General features: G+C 42.0%; 1 protein-coding gene across 2 annotated transcripts in view; it reads right to left on the bottom strand.

The window, feature by feature from the left end:
• LOC133552020 (arrestin-C-like) overlaps window positions 1–16,139 on the bottom strand; it is a 34,851-nt gene that overhangs the window by 3,255 nt on the left and 15,457 nt on the right. The window contains exons 4-15 of one of the 2 annotated variants that reach the window (XM_061899264.1): window positions 15,384–15,428; window positions 15,087–15,277; window positions 14,839–14,898; window positions 10,293–10,369; window positions 10,083–10,218; window positions 5,815–5,899; window positions 5,666–5,738; window positions 5,449–5,586; window positions 4,993–5,076; window positions 4,897–4,920; window positions 1,322–1,371; window positions 1,165–1,184 (exon numbers count right to left, since the gene is read on the bottom strand). In XM_061899264.1, coding sequence (XP_061755248.1) covers window positions 1,180–1,184; window positions 1,322–1,371; window positions 4,897–4,920; window positions 4,993–5,076; window positions 5,449–5,586; window positions 5,666–5,738; window positions 5,815–5,899; window positions 10,083–10,218; window positions 10,293–10,369; window positions 14,839–14,898; window positions 15,087–15,277; window positions 15,384–15,428 — 968 coding nt within the window. In that variant the 3' untranslated portion in view covers window positions 1,165–1,179. The remainder of the gene's footprint in view (window positions 1–1,164; window positions 1,185–1,321; window positions 1,372–4,896; window positions 4,921–4,992; window positions 5,077–5,448; window positions 5,587–5,665; window positions 5,739–5,814; window positions 5,900–10,082; window positions 10,219–10,292; window positions 10,370–14,838; window positions 14,899–15,086; window positions 15,278–15,383; window positions 15,429–16,139) is intronic. The other variant, XM_061899265.1, reaches the window with a different exon arrangement.

Below are 16,139 nucleotides of genomic sequence, written 5' to 3'. Positions count from 1 at the left end.
TATTTATATCTGGATGTGTGTAAAAAAAAGTGTGTGTGTCTCTGTGTGTGTGTAAAAAAAAGTGTGTGCGTCTGTGTAAAAAATGCATCTGTCCGTATTTCGATATGTGTGTAAATAAAAAAAAAATGTGTGTGTGTAAAAAAAAAAATCTGTCTGTATTTCGATCTGTGTGTGTAAAAATAAAATCTGTCCTTCCGTATTTCGATTTGTGAGTGTGTAAAAAAAAGTCGGCCTGTCTGTATTTAGATCCGTGGGTGTGTAAAAAAAGTGTGTGTGAGTGTGTGTTAAAAAAGTGTGTGTGTGTGTGTAAAAAAAATGCATCTGTCCATATTTCGATCAGATTGTGTAAAAAAAAAGTGTCTGTCTGTATTTAGATCTGCGTGTGTGTAAAAAAAAGTTGGATGGATTGATGTCTATATTTCAATTTGTGTGTGTAAAAAAAAAAGGTCTGTGCGTATTTCCATCTGTGTGTGTGTTAAAAAAAAAAAAAAAGGGTGTGTAAAACTGTGTCTGTTGTTTTGTTTTATCTGTGTGTGTGTGTGTGTGTGTGTGTAAGAAAAATTTGTCTGTCCGTATTTCAATCTATCCATCCACTTTCTACCGCTTGTCCCTTTTAGGGATGCGGGGGGTTCGCTGGAGCCTATCTCAGCTGCATTGGGGCGGTGGGCGGGGTACACCCAGGACAAGTCGCCACCTCATCACAGGGCCAATCTGTGTGTGTGTGTGTGTGCGTGTAAAAAAAAATGTGCATGAGTGTATGTGTGTAAAAAAAATGCGTCCGTCAGTTTTTCGATCTGTGTGTCTGTAAAAAAAAGTGTCTGTCCGTGTTTCAATCTGTGTAAAAAAAAAAATGTCTGTTTGTATTTCGATCTGTGTGTAAAAAAATGTGGTGGTGTAAAAAAAAAAAAAAATAGCCATGTCTAAAAGCATCTCTTCCTGAGGGCATTTTCAGTGTTCTAACTTCACCTTTATCTTTAGTTTTTAAGCCAAAATGTGTCCGCTCTCCCTTTTTATTTCTACACACTGTCTGCTCGTAAATACTCTGTGATTGTGCGCTGCTGAACATGCCGGTACTTTTCAGAGTATAGTACTGTTTTTATAGACACACAGATGGAGATATGCATTAATACTTGTATGTGATAATGACATCAAATAAGTACTTACATGGACGCAAAGCCTTTACTCTGCTCGTGAAGAGGAAGAAGAGGAGGAGAGAGGAAGAGCAGGATGAGTGTGTGTGTGTGTGTGTGTGTGTGTGTGTGTGTGTGTGTGTGTGTGTGTGTGTGTGTGTGTATGTGTATGTGTTGTTGTGTCATGTCACCTTCAGGTTTGGGGTGCATGAGCATCAGTGGCACCTCCACGCTGACGTCGCTGCGGAGCAAAACAAACAAGCGGTAAAGACAAGGCAGTGCGGTCATGTGACAGGAAGTGAAGTCCGGACCCAGGAAGTGGGTCGCGTGACGGGCAAACAAGTTTGGCGTTCGATATAAGGGAAGAGTGGTGTGGTTGAAAGGTGGGAATCGGGTAAAAAAAAAATGGGCATTGTAGAACTATGACTATGTGCATTCATTTTAATGGGAATTTTCCTATAAATTTGGGGAAAAGTCTCATGTAGACTGTGAAAACTGTCAAAAAAGAGGTGAAAATGGGGCTTTGGAAAACAAGTCTTTGAATTTTCGGTTCAAATCCAATGAGAAAAGTGGGATTGGAAGTAGATTGTATATTTTCCATTCATTGTCTATTGGGAGAAAATTCCGGGAAAATTGGGAATTTGGGGAAAGTCTCATGTAGACTGTGAAAACTGTCAAAGAAGAGGTGAAAATGGGGCTTTGGAAAACAATTCTTGGAATTTTCGGTTCAAATCCAATGAGAAAAGTGGGATTGGCAGTGGATTGTATATTTCCTATTTATTGTCTATTGGGAGAAAATTCCTTAAACATTCCGGGAAAATTGGGAATTTGGAGAAAGTCTCATGTCGATTGTGAAAACTGTCAAAGAAGAGTTGAAAATGGGGCTTTGGAAAACAATTCTTTGAATTTTCGGTTCAAATCCAATGAGAAAAGTGGTATAGGCAGTAGATTGTATATTTCCCATTCATTGTCTATTGGGAGAAAATTCCTGAAAATTCCGGGAAAATTGGGAATTTGGGGAAAGGGAAAACATGCTAAAAATATAGGAATGTTGAATAGGTAGAGAATTCTATATTTCCTATACATTGTCAATGGGGAGAAAATTCCTGAAAATTCCGGGAAAATTGGGAATTTGGGGAAAGTCTCATGTAGACTGTGAAAACTGTCAAAGAAGAGGTGAAAATGGGGCTTTGGAAAACAATTCTTGCAATTTTCGGTTCAAATCCAATGAGAAATGTAGGATAGGCAGTAAATTGTATATTTCCCATTCATTGTCTATTGGGAGAAAATTCCAGGAAAATTGGGAATTTGGGGAAAGTCTCATGTAGATTGTGAAAACTGTCAAAGAAGAGGAGAAAATAGGGCTTTGGAAAATAATTTTTTGAATGTTCGGCTCAGATCCAATGAGAAAAGTGGGATTGGCAGTAGATTGTATATTTCCCATTCATTGTCAATGGGAAGACAATTCCTGAAAATTCCGGGAAAATTGGGAATTTTGGAACGTAGTGTGTTTGGATGGTTGAGAGGCAGAAATCGGGTAAAAAATGGCGCAAAATTTTGGGCTTTGTGAAACTATGAATAGGTCTATTCATTTGAATGGGAATTTCCTAGAAATTTGGGGATTTCGGGAAGACTGGGAATTTTTTTAAATGTATATAATACCACAATATTCCTCAATGAGATGAATGGGTTGGTTTTGTAATTTTTTCAAAACAGTTGAAAAATGTTGATGTAGTAACAGTTTGAATCGGAACTAGCATTTTGTAATTCCTGGTATTTTGGGAAATCCTGGAATTTGTACAGAAAAAAAAGATACATTTCGAAGGTGGAATGGTCAAACAACTGCTGAAAAATGTAGACTGTGAAAACTGTCCAAGAAGAGATGAAAATGGGGCTTTGGAAAACAATTCTTGGAATTTTTTTTTAACTTGGGAAATGGTAGTTTGAGTTTCAGAGGTGAGTGATCTGATGAGAAATGTGGGATGGAATATTTCCCATTCATTGTCAATGGGGAGAAAACTCCTGAAAAGTCCGGAAAAATTGGGAATTTTGGGAAAGGGAAAGCATGCTAAAAAATGTAGGAATGTTGAATAGGCAGTGGATTCTATATTTCCTATACATTGTCAATGGGGAGAAAATTCCTGAAAATTCCGGGAAAATTGGACATTTTGGGAAAGGGAAACATGTTTTGTATTTGATAATGGGAAGAGTAGTGTGGGTGGATGGTTGAAAGGCGGGAATCGGGTAAAAAAGGGCAAAAAAAAATTGACGCCGTAACAGTTTAACTCTGGATTGGTATTTTGTAATTCCTGGAATTCTGGGAAATCCGACAATTTTTACAGAAAAAACCCCATACATTTTTCATTGTCAATGGGGAGAAAATTCCTGACAATTCCAGGAAAATTGGGAATTTTGGGAAAGGGAAAACATGCTGAAAAATGAAGAGTGTGAAAACTGTCAAAGAAGATGGTGAAAATGGGGCTCTGGAAAACAATTCTTGGAATTTTCGTTTCAAATCGAATGAAAAATGTGGGATTGGCAGTAGATTGTATATTTCCCATTCATTGTCAATGAGGAGAAAATTCCTGAAAATTACGGAAAAGTTGGGAATTTTGGGAAAGGGAAACATTCGATAATGGGAAGAGTAATGTGGGTGGATGGTTGAAAGGCGGGAATTGGGTAAAAAAGGGCGCAAAAAATTTGATGCCGTAAAAATTGGTATTTCGTAATTCCTGGAATTCTGGGAAATCCGAGAATTTTTACAGAAAAAAACATACATTTTTCATTGTCAATGGGGAGAAAATCCCTGAAAATTCCAGGAAAATTGGGAATTTGGGGAAAGGGAAAACATGCTGAAAAATGAAGAGTGTTAAAGAAGATGGTTAAAATGGGGCTCTGGAAAATAATTCTTGGAATTTTCGGTTCAAATTGAATGAAAAAAGTGGGATTGGCAGTAGATTGTATATTTCCCATTCATTGTCAATGGGGAGAAAATTCCTGAAAATTACGGAAAAGTTGGGAATTTTGGGAAAGGGAAACATTCGATAATGGGAAGAGTAATGTGGGTGGATGGTTGAAAGGCGGGAATTGGGTAAAAAAGGGCGCAAAAAATTTGATGCCGTAAAAATTGGTATTTCGTAATTCCTGGAATTCTGGGAAATCTGAGAATTTTTACAGAAAAAAAACATACATTTTTCATTGTCAATGGGGAGAAAATTCCTGGAAATTCCAGGAAAATTGGGAATTTTGGGAAAGGGAAAACATGCTGAAAAATGAAGAGTGTGAAAACTGTCAAAGAAGAGGTGAAAATGGGGCTCTGGAAAACAAATTCCTTTGAATTTTCGGTTCAAATCGAATGAAAAAAGTGGGACTGGCAGTAGATTGTATATTTCCCATTCATTGTCAATGGGGCGAAAATTCCTGAAAATTCCGGGAAAATTGGGAATTTTGGGACGTAGTGTGTTTGGATGGTTGAAAGGCAAAAATATAGGGAAAAATGGCACAAAATTTTGGCCTTGTGAATGGGAATTTCCTGGAAATTTGGGGATTTCGGGAAGACTGGGAATTTTTTTAAATGTATATAATATTACAATATTCTTTAATGATATGAATGGGTTGGTTTTGGAATTTTTTCAAAACGGTTAAAAAATGTTGACGTAGTAACAGTTTGAATCTGAATTGTTATTTTCGGAACTCCTGGAATTTCGGAAGTGAAGTCAGGACCCATGAAGTGGGTCACGTGACGGGCGGGATGGAGTGCACTCACCTGGAAGTGAGGCCCCCCAGCAGGCTGCGGGAAGCACAAGCAGGGAGAGGTTAGCGAGTGCCGTTCTAACGGTTGGAACATGCGGCGTCCACTCACCCGCCTCCCGCCACCATCAGGTTGATCTTCACCTTGTAGGACACCAGGATCCCCAGCATTTCCTTCTCCACGCCCTCAGGCATTCTGACCCCACACAATCCCCCCCCCGGGGTGAGACAGCAACACTACTAATCACGGCAGACTTCATAACAGACAACAAAGACTAATTTGGGACAAATAATGATCCAGAACATTACATTTTGAGGCTGAATATAAGGAGGATGACATCCAAGTTTTAGAAGCTGTGTGCTAAACAGCTCCAGCTTTAGTGAAACACTATATCGATGTGACAATGTTAGGATTCGTGTCGGCAACCCCATTATTATGCATTTAAAGCCTACTGAAACCCACTATTACCGACCACGCAGTCTGATAGTTTATATAGCAAATATGAAATATTAACATTGCAACACAAAAAAACAACAACATCGCCTGATTGGGTGGAGGCGGGCTTACATAGTGGTGGACGCCAGGTTGGTGTCCTCGTCCTTCAGGCGTCCGTCGAGGGCCAGTCCCCTCTTCTCCTTGTTGTCCGTCAACATCGGGACGATGCTGAGCGTGTTCTCGAAGGTCCCGCTGGGCTCCACGGTCTCGCTGAGGACAACCAAAGACTTGGTGAGGACCGCCGGACGCGGGCGTGCGGAGTGGAAGCCGCGACCGGAGGAGGACGTACCCGAACTCTTTGGTGAAGACGCACTTGGTGTATTTGTCCGCCGAGTAGAGGACGATGTCTGTGGTCTGCTCCACTGAGGGGGACCGGAATGTGACCTTGAGTGACCTTCGCGGCGCACGGGTGACCTTGAGGGAGGGGGCGCTACCAACCTGTGACCTTGATCTTCTTCACCGTTTTGTTGCTCTCGTTGTTCACCTTCATCTTGATGGGGATGGACTCGCCGTGGAAGTAGAGCTGCAAACGTGACGTGTTAGCGCGCTAGCGAGCATGTTAGCATGCGTTTTAGCAACCAAGTCAGCGGGCACATTGGCGAGCGTGCTAATCACCATGTTAGCAGGCTTGATAGTGATATGTCCGAGCAAACATATTAGCGACCAGGTTAGTGTAGCATCTGTTAGACTACGAAATAACATGTTTTTTCATGCCAGTCCATTGGCAGAAAATAAAGGAGTAGCTATTAAGAGCGACATGCACACGTAGGATAGCTTATAGTCTAGAAGTCTTTGGCATACAGGGAGTTGGTACTCTCCATGAGTACCAGAGACCGCACCTAAAGGGGAAGGGCGCTTTTTCTTCCGCGATCCGTATGTTAGCGAACGTGCTAGCAACCAGGTTGGCAAGTTTGATAGCAACCATGTTAGCGATCAGGCGAGTGACCATGTTAGTAAGCATTTTAGCACCCATATAAGCTAACAACCAAACCAAATATATTAGCGACCATGTCGGTGTAGTATCTGCTAGACTATGAAATAACATGTTTTTTCATAGTCACAAGAAAAAACCCCTTAAATCTATCATTGGACAACAGGGAGTTGGTCCCATTCTCTATGAGTACAGGACACCATGCTTAAAGGGGAAGAGCACATGTTTTCTTAATGCATTCTAAATTGTAAATAAACGTTAGCAGAAGTCAGCCAAATATGAAGCCAATATTCTGCCTACAAATCACTCCGAAAATCTCCACCAAGGTTTTATATACTACTGTAAGTATATATGTAATGTAGTAACATTCATAATAGCAAGTGATATTTATGTATTTTGCTCAATTTGAGCATACGTTAGCAACGTTAGCTTACCCCCTCAACAACGACAGCACTACTTCATGAGAGACGACAAGGACTAATTTGGGACGAATAACCAGAACCTTATATTTTTGAGGCTGAATATAATGAGGATGAGCTACAAGTTTTAGAAGCTATGTGAAAAACACATCCAACTTTAGTGAAACACTATATCGATGTGAAAATGTTAGTATTTGTGTAGGCAACCACATTGTCATCCATTTAGCCACCGTGTTTGCGCATGTGCTAGCACCTGCTCGTGACCATGTTGCTAGCAACCATGTTAGCCAGTGTGCTTGTGACCATGATAGCAAGCGTGATAGCAAAAATGTATAGAGAATGTGCTAGCAACCATGTTAGCGATTATGTTAGTATGTTAGTATGCGTTTTAGCAAACCATGTCAGCACATGTGCTAAAAACCATGTTGGCAAGTGTGTTAGCGACCATGTTATCCATATTAGCAACTATGTTAGCGCTTGTGCTAACAAACATGTTACTATATTAGTGACCATGTTTACAGCTGTCTTAGCAACCATGATAGCCAGCGTACTTATGTTAGCATGTGTTTTAGCAACCATGATAGCAAGCGTGCTTATGTTAGCATGTGTTTTAGCAACCATGTTAGCAACCATCTATGCACACGTGCTAGTGGCCATGTTATCATCCATATTAGCAAATATGTTAGCGCATGTGCTAACAACCATGTTAGTAGGCGTGATAGAAACGATATTAGTGACCATGTTAACAGGTGTCTTAGCAACCATGTTAGCAAGCGTGCTTATGTTATCATGTGTTTTAGCAACCATGTTAGCAACTATGTACGCTCACATGCTAGTGACCATGTTATCATCCATATTAGCAACCAGGTTAGCAGGCGTGATAGAAACCATATTGGTGACCATGTTAACAGGTGTCTTAGCAACCATGTTAGCAAGCGTGCTTTTTTTAGCATGTGTTTTAGCAACCATGTTATCAACCATGTATGCACACGTGCTAGTGACCATGTTATCATCCATATTAGCAACCAGGTTAGCAGGCGTGATAGAAACATATTAGTGACCATGTTAAAAGGTGTCTTAGCAACCATGTTAGCAAGCGTGCTTATGTTAGCATGTGTTTTAGCAACCATGTATGCACACGTGCTAGTGACCATGTTATCATCCATATTAGCAACCAGGTTAGCAGGCGTGATAGAAACATATTAGTGACCATGTTAACAGGTGTCTTAGCAACCATGTTAGCAAGCATGCTTATGTTATCATGTGTTTTAGCAACCATGTTAGCAACTATGTACGCTCACGTGCTAGTGACCATGTTATCATTCATATTATCAACCAGGTTAGCAGGCGTGATAGAAACCATATTGGTGACCATGTTAACAGGTGTCTTAGCAACCATGTTAGCAAGCGTGCTTATGTTATCATGTGTTTTAGCAACCATGTATGCACACGTGCTAGTGACCATGTTATCATCCATATTAGCAACCAGGTTAGCAGGCGTGATAGAAACATATTAGTGACCATGTTAACAGGTGTCTTAGCAACCATGTTAGCAAGCATGCTTATGTTATCATGTGTTTTAGCAACCATGTTAGCAACTATGTACGCTCACGTGCTAGTGACCATGTTATCATTCATATTAGCAACCATGTTAGCAGGTGTGATAGAAACATATTAGTGACCATGTTAACAGGTGTCTTAGCAACCATGTTAGCAAGCGTGCTTATGTTATCATGTGTTTTAGCAACCATGTTAGCAACTATGTACGCTCACATGCTAGTGACCATGTTATCATCCATATTAGCAACCAGGTTAGCAGGCGTGATAGAAACCATATTGGTGACCATGTTAACAGGTGTCTTAGCAACCATGTTAGCAAGCGTGCTTATGTTAGCATGTGTTTTAGCAACCATGTATGCACACGTGCTAGTGACCATGTTATCATCCATATTAGCAACCAGGTTAGCAGGCGTGATAGAAACATATTAGTGACCATGTTAACAGGTGTCTTAGCAACCATGTTAGCAAGCGTGCTTATGTTATCATGTATTTTAGCAACCATGTTAGCAACTATGTACGCTCACGTGCTAGTGACCATGTTATCATCCATATTAGCAACCAGGTTAGCAGGCGTGATAGAAACCATATTAGTGACCATGTTAACAGGTGTCTTAGCAACCATGTTAGCAAGCGTGCTTATGTTAGCATGTGTTTTAGCAACCATGTTATCAACCATGTATGCACACGTGCTAGTGACCATGTTATCATCCATATTAGCAACCATGTTAGCAGGCGTGATAGAAACCATATTGGTGACCATGTTAACAGGTGTCTTAGCAACCATGTTAGCGAGCATGCTTATGTTAGCATGTGTTTCAGCAACCCTGTATGCACACGTGCTAGTGACTTTGTTATCAATAATATTAGCAACTAGTTTAGCGCATGTGCTAACAACCATGTTAGCAGGCGTGATAGAAACCATATGAGTGACTGTCAGGCTTGCCACTGACAGTTTGTGTTTTAGTTTTTCCTCTGTGTGTTTAGTATTTCCTGTCAGCACTCTTATTTTGGTTCAGCTTCCTGTTCGTCTCCCGGAGTGCTTTGTTTCCCCTCAGCTGCGGCTGATTGGCACCTGGCCACACCTGGTGTCAATCAGCCCGCTCCTATTTGTACCCGCTTTGTCTTCCAGTCAGGGCCTGGATTATTGATTTGTCGATGTCACTTCTTGTCGCTCGTTTCGTATTATCGCTCCTGTCGAGTCGTACCTTGTCGTGTCTTTGCAGCGTAGCGGTAAGCTATATTCGTTTGATATTTGTAGCTTACCGTTTTTTGTTCCCTGCTTCCAGTTTGTTCTTTCATTTTACAAGTACGACTTCTGTTTTCCTAGCTTCCACGCTAGGCCCCTTTTTGTTTTTGCTAGCTTCCATGCTAAGTCTCCTTATTGTTTTCTCGCTCCCACGCTAGCTCTCTTAGTTTGTTATCCGCCTCGTGCGCGCTTTGTGTTAGTCCCCTACTGTTTGTTCTTGTTGTATTATTTTAATTAAATCATGGTGTCCTATTCAATGCCTGCCTCCATCTCTGCATGGTGGGGTTCGTCACAAACAAACTCCGACAGTGACCATGTTAGCAAGCGTTTTAGCAACCATGTTAGCAAGTATGCTTATGTTAGCACCTGTTTTAGCAACCATGTAAATAAACTTTGTTCAGTCGAGACAAACCTCTGCAAACATCCAACTATTGACATGCTTGTGACCATGTTAGCAACTACCTTATGTGCTAACAACCGTGTTGGCAAACATGATAGCAACCAATCCAGCACGCTCATTGCCCGCCATGTCATCATCTATTTCACTCACGTCTTTCTCCAGGGACGCCTCCAGATGGACCGGCTTGTCCGACATCATGAAGCTCTTGCAGACGTCCGCCTTGGGCCCGGCGCCCACCTGGGAGGGGGCGTACTGGATTTTACGGATGATGAGGCGAGCCGTGTCCCTGAAGGCAACACGAGAGGAGACGCCGTCAGAGGGGAAGCGAGCGCACGCGAGTCGGGGGAAGGGTCCACCCACTTCTTCTCTATGGTCTCGTTGGGGTCACACTTCACGTTGGCCAGGTACGCCTTCACCTCGAAGTCCACTCCGCAGGCCTGCAACACACAGGTTCATTCATAAATGCCAAAGTTTTAGGGAGCGGTTATGTAAAGAGTCTGTGTTAAAACAGCATAGCTCCCTCGAGTGGCCACTTATTGTAATGCCATGTATACAATTAAAGCTGCAAGCAGCGATGGACAGGAGCGACTTTTGCTGGTGTTTCCTGCCTTTACCCATTCAACATATCTTTACCTGCACATTACCTACCTTCTCTGAATCCCGGAGTCACACTGGTGCCTCCTTCTTTCACCCAGTGAACATATCTTTACCCGCACAGTACCTATCTTCCCGGCATTGTGTGGTCACGCTGGTGCTTCCTGCTTTTAAGCGGCCGTCTTGAGACGGCAGCAGCGCAGCAGTTCTTTGAAGGCTCGTGGAATCAAAACCGGAGCAGTTAGAAAAACTCTTAGCGCAACTTTTAATCAGAAGGGTTCCCCCTCAACAACGGCAACACTACTAATCATGGCAGACTTCATGAGAGACGACAAGGACTGATTTGGGACAAATAACCAGAACCTTATGTTTTTGAGGCTGAATATAAGGAGGATGAGCTACAAGTTTTAGAAGCTTTGTGCTAAACAGATCCAACTTTAGTGAAACACTATATCAGTGTGACGATGTTAGTATTCATGTAGGCAACCACGTTGTGATCCATTTAGCCACCGTGTTTGCTCATGTGCTAGCACCTGCTGGTGACCATGTTGGTAAGCATCCTAGCAACCATGTTGGCCAGTGTGCTTGTGACCATGATAGCAAGCGTGATAGCAACTATGTATAGAAAATGTGCTATCCACCATGTTAGCACGCTTGATAGCAACCATGTTAGCGATTATGCTAGTGACCATGTTAGTACGCGTTTTAGCAACCATGTTGGCAAGCGTGTTAACGACCATGTTATCATCCATATTAGCAACTATGTTAGCGCATGTGCTAACAACCATGTTAGCAGGCGTGATAGAAACGATATTAGTGACCATGTTAGCAAGCGTGCTTTTGTTAGCATGTGTTTTAGCAACCATGTTAGCAATTATGTATGCTCACGTGCTAGTGACCATGTTAGCACCCATATTAGCAACCATGTTAGCAGGCGTGATAGAAACCGTATTAGTCACCATGTTAACAGGTGTCTTAGCAACCATGTTAGCAAGCGTGCTTATGTTAGCATGGTTCAATCTCTTTCCTGTGCGAGTTTGACGCCGACACAACAAACGCGCTCAGAGGAGATAATGTTTGAAAAAAGGTGACGGGTTTTTACAAAACGGGTAATTGCCAACTTCCTGTTGATTTTTGCTGATGGATGTCAATTAATGAAATGTAGGTCTAAGTGAGACCTACATAGAGGTTTTTGTTTCATGTTTCTACGACATTCCTACCGGATGTTACAAGCTTTTTTGGTCTGTGTTTTCTTCCCAAGAGCAGTTTGTCAGTGTTTTATTCCTAGGGGGCGCTAGAGCGCAATTTTGAGTTTTGGGGGTTGGGTTTTTTATTAGACCGCAATTTTTACCAGTCCTGATGTGTGTTTTGAAGCATTTTAAGGGGGTCAAATCACAGCTCAGATAGGCAAAAATGACATTGTCTAGGAAACTTTTGTTTTGAAGGGGTTTTTGCCAACTTCTTGTTGATTTTTGCTGAAGGGTGTAAGTCTATGAAATGTAGGTCTAAGTGAGACCTACATAGAGGTTTGTGTTTCATGTTTCTACGACATTCCTACCGGATGTTACAAGCTTTTTGGTCTTTGTTTTCTTCCCAAAAGTAGTTTGTCAGTGTTTTATTCCTAGGGGGCGCTAGAGCGCAATTTTGAGTTTTGGGGGGTTGGGTTTTTTATTAGACCGCAATTTTTACCAGTCCTGATGTGTGTGTCGGGTTTGGTGAGTTTTGAAGCATTTTAAGGGGGTCAAATTACAGCTCAAAGAGGCAAAAATGACATTTTCTAGGAAACTTTTGTTTTGAAGGGGTTTTTACCAACTTCTTGTTGATTTTTGCTGATGGATGTCAATGAATGAAATGTAGGTCTAAGTGAGACCTACATAGATGTTTTTGTTTCATGTTTCTACGACATTCCTACCGGATGTTACAAGCTTTTTGGTCTGTGTTTTCTTCCCAAAAGTAGTTTGTCAGTGTTTTATTCCTAGTGGGCGCTAGAGCGCAATTTTGAGTTTTGGGGTTGGGTTTTTTAATTGGACCGCAATTTTTACCAGTCTTGATGTGTGTTTTGAAGCATTTTAAGGGGGTCAAATCACAGCTCAAAGAGGCAAAAATGACATTGTCTAGGAAACTTTTGTTTTGAAGGGATTTTTGCCAACTTCTTGTTGATTTTTGCTGAAGGATGTAAGTGTATGAAATGTAGGTCTAAGTCAGACCTACATAGAGGTTTTTGTTACATGTCTCTGCAACATTCCTAACGAAAGTTACAGGCAGTTTTGCCTTTTGTTTTTCTTAGGGGGCGCTAGAATGAAATGTAGGTCTAAGTGAGACCTACATAGAGGTTTTTGTTTCATGTTTCTACAAGCTTTTTGGTCTGTGGTTTCTTCCCAAGAGCAGTTTGTCAGTGTTTTATTCCTAGTGGGCGCTAGAGCGCAATTTTAAGTTTTGGGGTTTGGTTATTTTATTAGACAGCAATTTTTACCAGTCCTGATGTGTGTTTTGAAGCATTTTAAGGGGGTCAAATTACAGCTCAAAGAGGCAAAAATGACATTTTCTAGGAAACTTTTGTCTTGAAGGGGTTTTTGCCAACTTCTTGTTGATTTTTGCTGAAGGATGTAAGTGTATGAAATGTAGGTCTAAGTCAGACCTACATAGAGGTTTTTGTTACATGTCTCTACAACATTCCTAACGAAAGTTACAGGCAGTTTTGCCTTTTGTTTTTCTTAGGGGGTGCTAGAATGAAATGTAGGTCTAAGCGAGACCTACATAGAGGTTTTTGTTTCATGTTTCTACAAGCTTTTTGGTCTGTGTTTTCTTCCCAAGAGCAGTTTGTCAGTGTTTTATTCCTAGTGGGCGCTAGAGCGCAATTTTAAGTTTTGGGGTTTGGTTTTTTTATTAGACCGCAATTTTTACCAGTCCTGATGTGTGTTTTGAAGCATTTTAAGGGGGTCAAATTACAGCTCAAAGAGGCAAAAATGACATTTTCTAGGAAACTTTTGTTTTGAAGGGGTTTTTGCCAACTTCTTGTTGATTTTTGCTGATGGATGTCAATTAATGAAATGTAGGTCCAAGTGAGACCTACATAGAGGTTTTTGTTTCATGTTTCTACGACATTCCTACCGGATGTTACAAACTTTTTTGGTCTGTGTTTTCTTCCCAAGAGCAGTTTGTCAGTGTTTTATTCCTAGGGGGCGCTAGAGCGCAATTTTGAGTTTTGGGGTTGGGTTTTTTAATTGGACCGCAATTTTTACCAGTCTTGATGTGTGTTTTGAAGCATTTTAAGGGGGTCAAATCACAGCTCAAAGAGGCAAAAATGACATTGTCTAGGAAACTTTTGTTTTGAAGGGATTTTTGCCAACTTCTTGTTGATTTTTGCTGAAGGGTGTAAGTGTATGAAATGTAGGTCTAAGTCAGACCTACATAGAGGTTTTTGTTACATGTCTCTACAACATTCCTAACGAAAGTTACATGCAGTTTTGTCTTTGTTTTTCCTAGGGGGCGCTAAAGCGCAATTTTGAGTTTTGTTTTTTTGATTAGATCGCAATTTTCGCCAGTCCTGATGTGCGTGTTAAATTCGGTGAGTTTTGAAGCAGTTAAGGGGATCAAATTACAGCTCAAAGGAGGGCGGTATAATCAATCAATCAATCAATCAATGTTTACTTATATAGCCCTAAATCACTAGTGTCTCAAAGGGCTGCACAAACCACTACGACATCCTCGGTAGGCCCACATAAGGGCAAGGAAAACTCACACCCAGTGGGACGTCTGTGACAATGATGACTATGAGAACATGATACTGTGAAAGATCAATCCACAATGGATCCAACACAGTCGGGAGAGTCCAGTCCAAAGCGGATCCAACACAGCAGCGAGAGTCCCGTTCACAGCGGAGCCAGCAGGAAACCATCCCAAGAGGAGGCTGATCAGCAGCGCAGAGATGTCCCCAGCCGATACACAGGCAAGCAGTACATGGCCACCGGATCGGACCGGACCCCCTCCACAAAGGAGAGTGGGACATAGAAGAAAAAGAAAAGAAACGGCAGATCAACTGGTCTAAAAAGGGAGTCTATTTAAAGGCTAGAGTATACAAATGAGTTTTAAGGTGAGACTTAAATGCTTCTACTGAGGTAGCATCTCGAACTGTTACCGGGAGGGCATTCCAGAGTACTGGAGCCCGAAATGAAAAAGCTCTACAGCCCGCAGACTTTTTTTGGGCTAATAAGCCGGAGTCCTATAATAATAATAAAACCTTAGAAATACAATAGGGTCCTCTGTCCCAAAGGGACATTTGGTCCCTAATTAGCATGTTGTTGTCGTATACCTTGCCCTTGTCGTCTGGTCCGGGCTGCAGTGACACTGAACATGGGAGGTTGTTGGCAATCTATACACACACACACACACACACACACACACACACACACACACACACACACACACACACACACGGGAGAAGACAGCAACAACAAATTTGTTATCAGTTAGCACGTAGCATTAGCATTATTGTTGCCTTGCGTTGGTCAGTGTTAGGCTAACTGACTAGCTTGGTCAGTTTGCGTTTGTCGGCCGTACTTCGAAAGTGAAAGGGTAGGAGTTGTCCCCCGCCTTCTTCATCAGGGTGTCGTGCATGGCGCTGAGCGCCGGCTTGTGGTCTTCCGGGTAGATCTGGACATGCTGGATCCAGATGTCCTTCCTGAAGCACAGGCCCATCACGTCCAGGTCGTCGCTGCCGTAGCGGAAGGCGCAGGCCAGCTGCACGAACACTACACGCAAAATGCACCGTGGCTGTTAGCATGCTAGCATGTTAGCATAGCAATCATCCCCCCCACCCCCGACCCCCCCAGCCTCGTAGTGGGATCCCGACGTCACCTTTTCTGTCCCCGAAGTTTGCTGTGTCGAGCTTGACGACGCCATCTGAAAGACATGAGAGTTACACAACACTCTCACACACACACACTCACACATTCTTGTATTTGTTACCTTCTTGAGACCTCTGAAAAATGCCTACCTCTTCAGGACCACCATTTCTAGATATATAAAGATTTGTGTTTGAATAATTATGTATAAGTTATCACACAACGCTTAAAGGCCGTTGCTATAGTTATCATCAATTGTGCTGAAGTTGTACTTTTCTATCTGCGCAAACTTCCAATTTTGGATTGCGAGTCGTCACGAATCAGTGTTTGTGTCCAGACCCGGCCTGCTGACTGCCAAGTGCGAACATCGAGTACCTTGACGCAGACAAAGCAGAGACAGGGTGATATCAGCACATTTCCATTTCTGAATACTATAAGGCGCACCTAAAAACCTCCAATTTTCTCAAAAGCTGACAGTGCGCCTTATAATCCGGTGGACCAATATCAAGCCACAATAGGTCTCGCAACTACGGGATGCATAACGTAACCCCAGCTTCTACTGTAGCGTCTATTCTATGCGCCTTGTAATGCGGTGCGGCTTATATATGAACAAAGTTTTAAAATGGGCTATTCATTGAAGGTGCGCCTTATATTGCGGAAAATACGGTAATCATATATTGTATCCAACTGGGGCTGCTGAAATGACCCCCCCCCCCCTTCCTTCAGAAGCAGCCTCAGTGATGTAACCAGGGAGCTCCCAAATAAATAG

This window comes from Nerophis ophidion, linkage group LG04 (genome assembly GCF_033978795.1).
Source record: "Nerophis ophidion isolate RoL-2023_Sa linkage group LG04, RoL_Noph_v1.0, whole genome shotgun sequence".
Classification (NCBI taxonomy): Eukaryota; Metazoa; Chordata; class Actinopteri; order Syngnathiformes; family Syngnathidae; genus Nerophis; species Nerophis ophidion.
The sequence above is the reverse complement of the archived record's forward strand: the minus strand, read 5'-3'. Positions and strand labels throughout refer to the sequence as shown.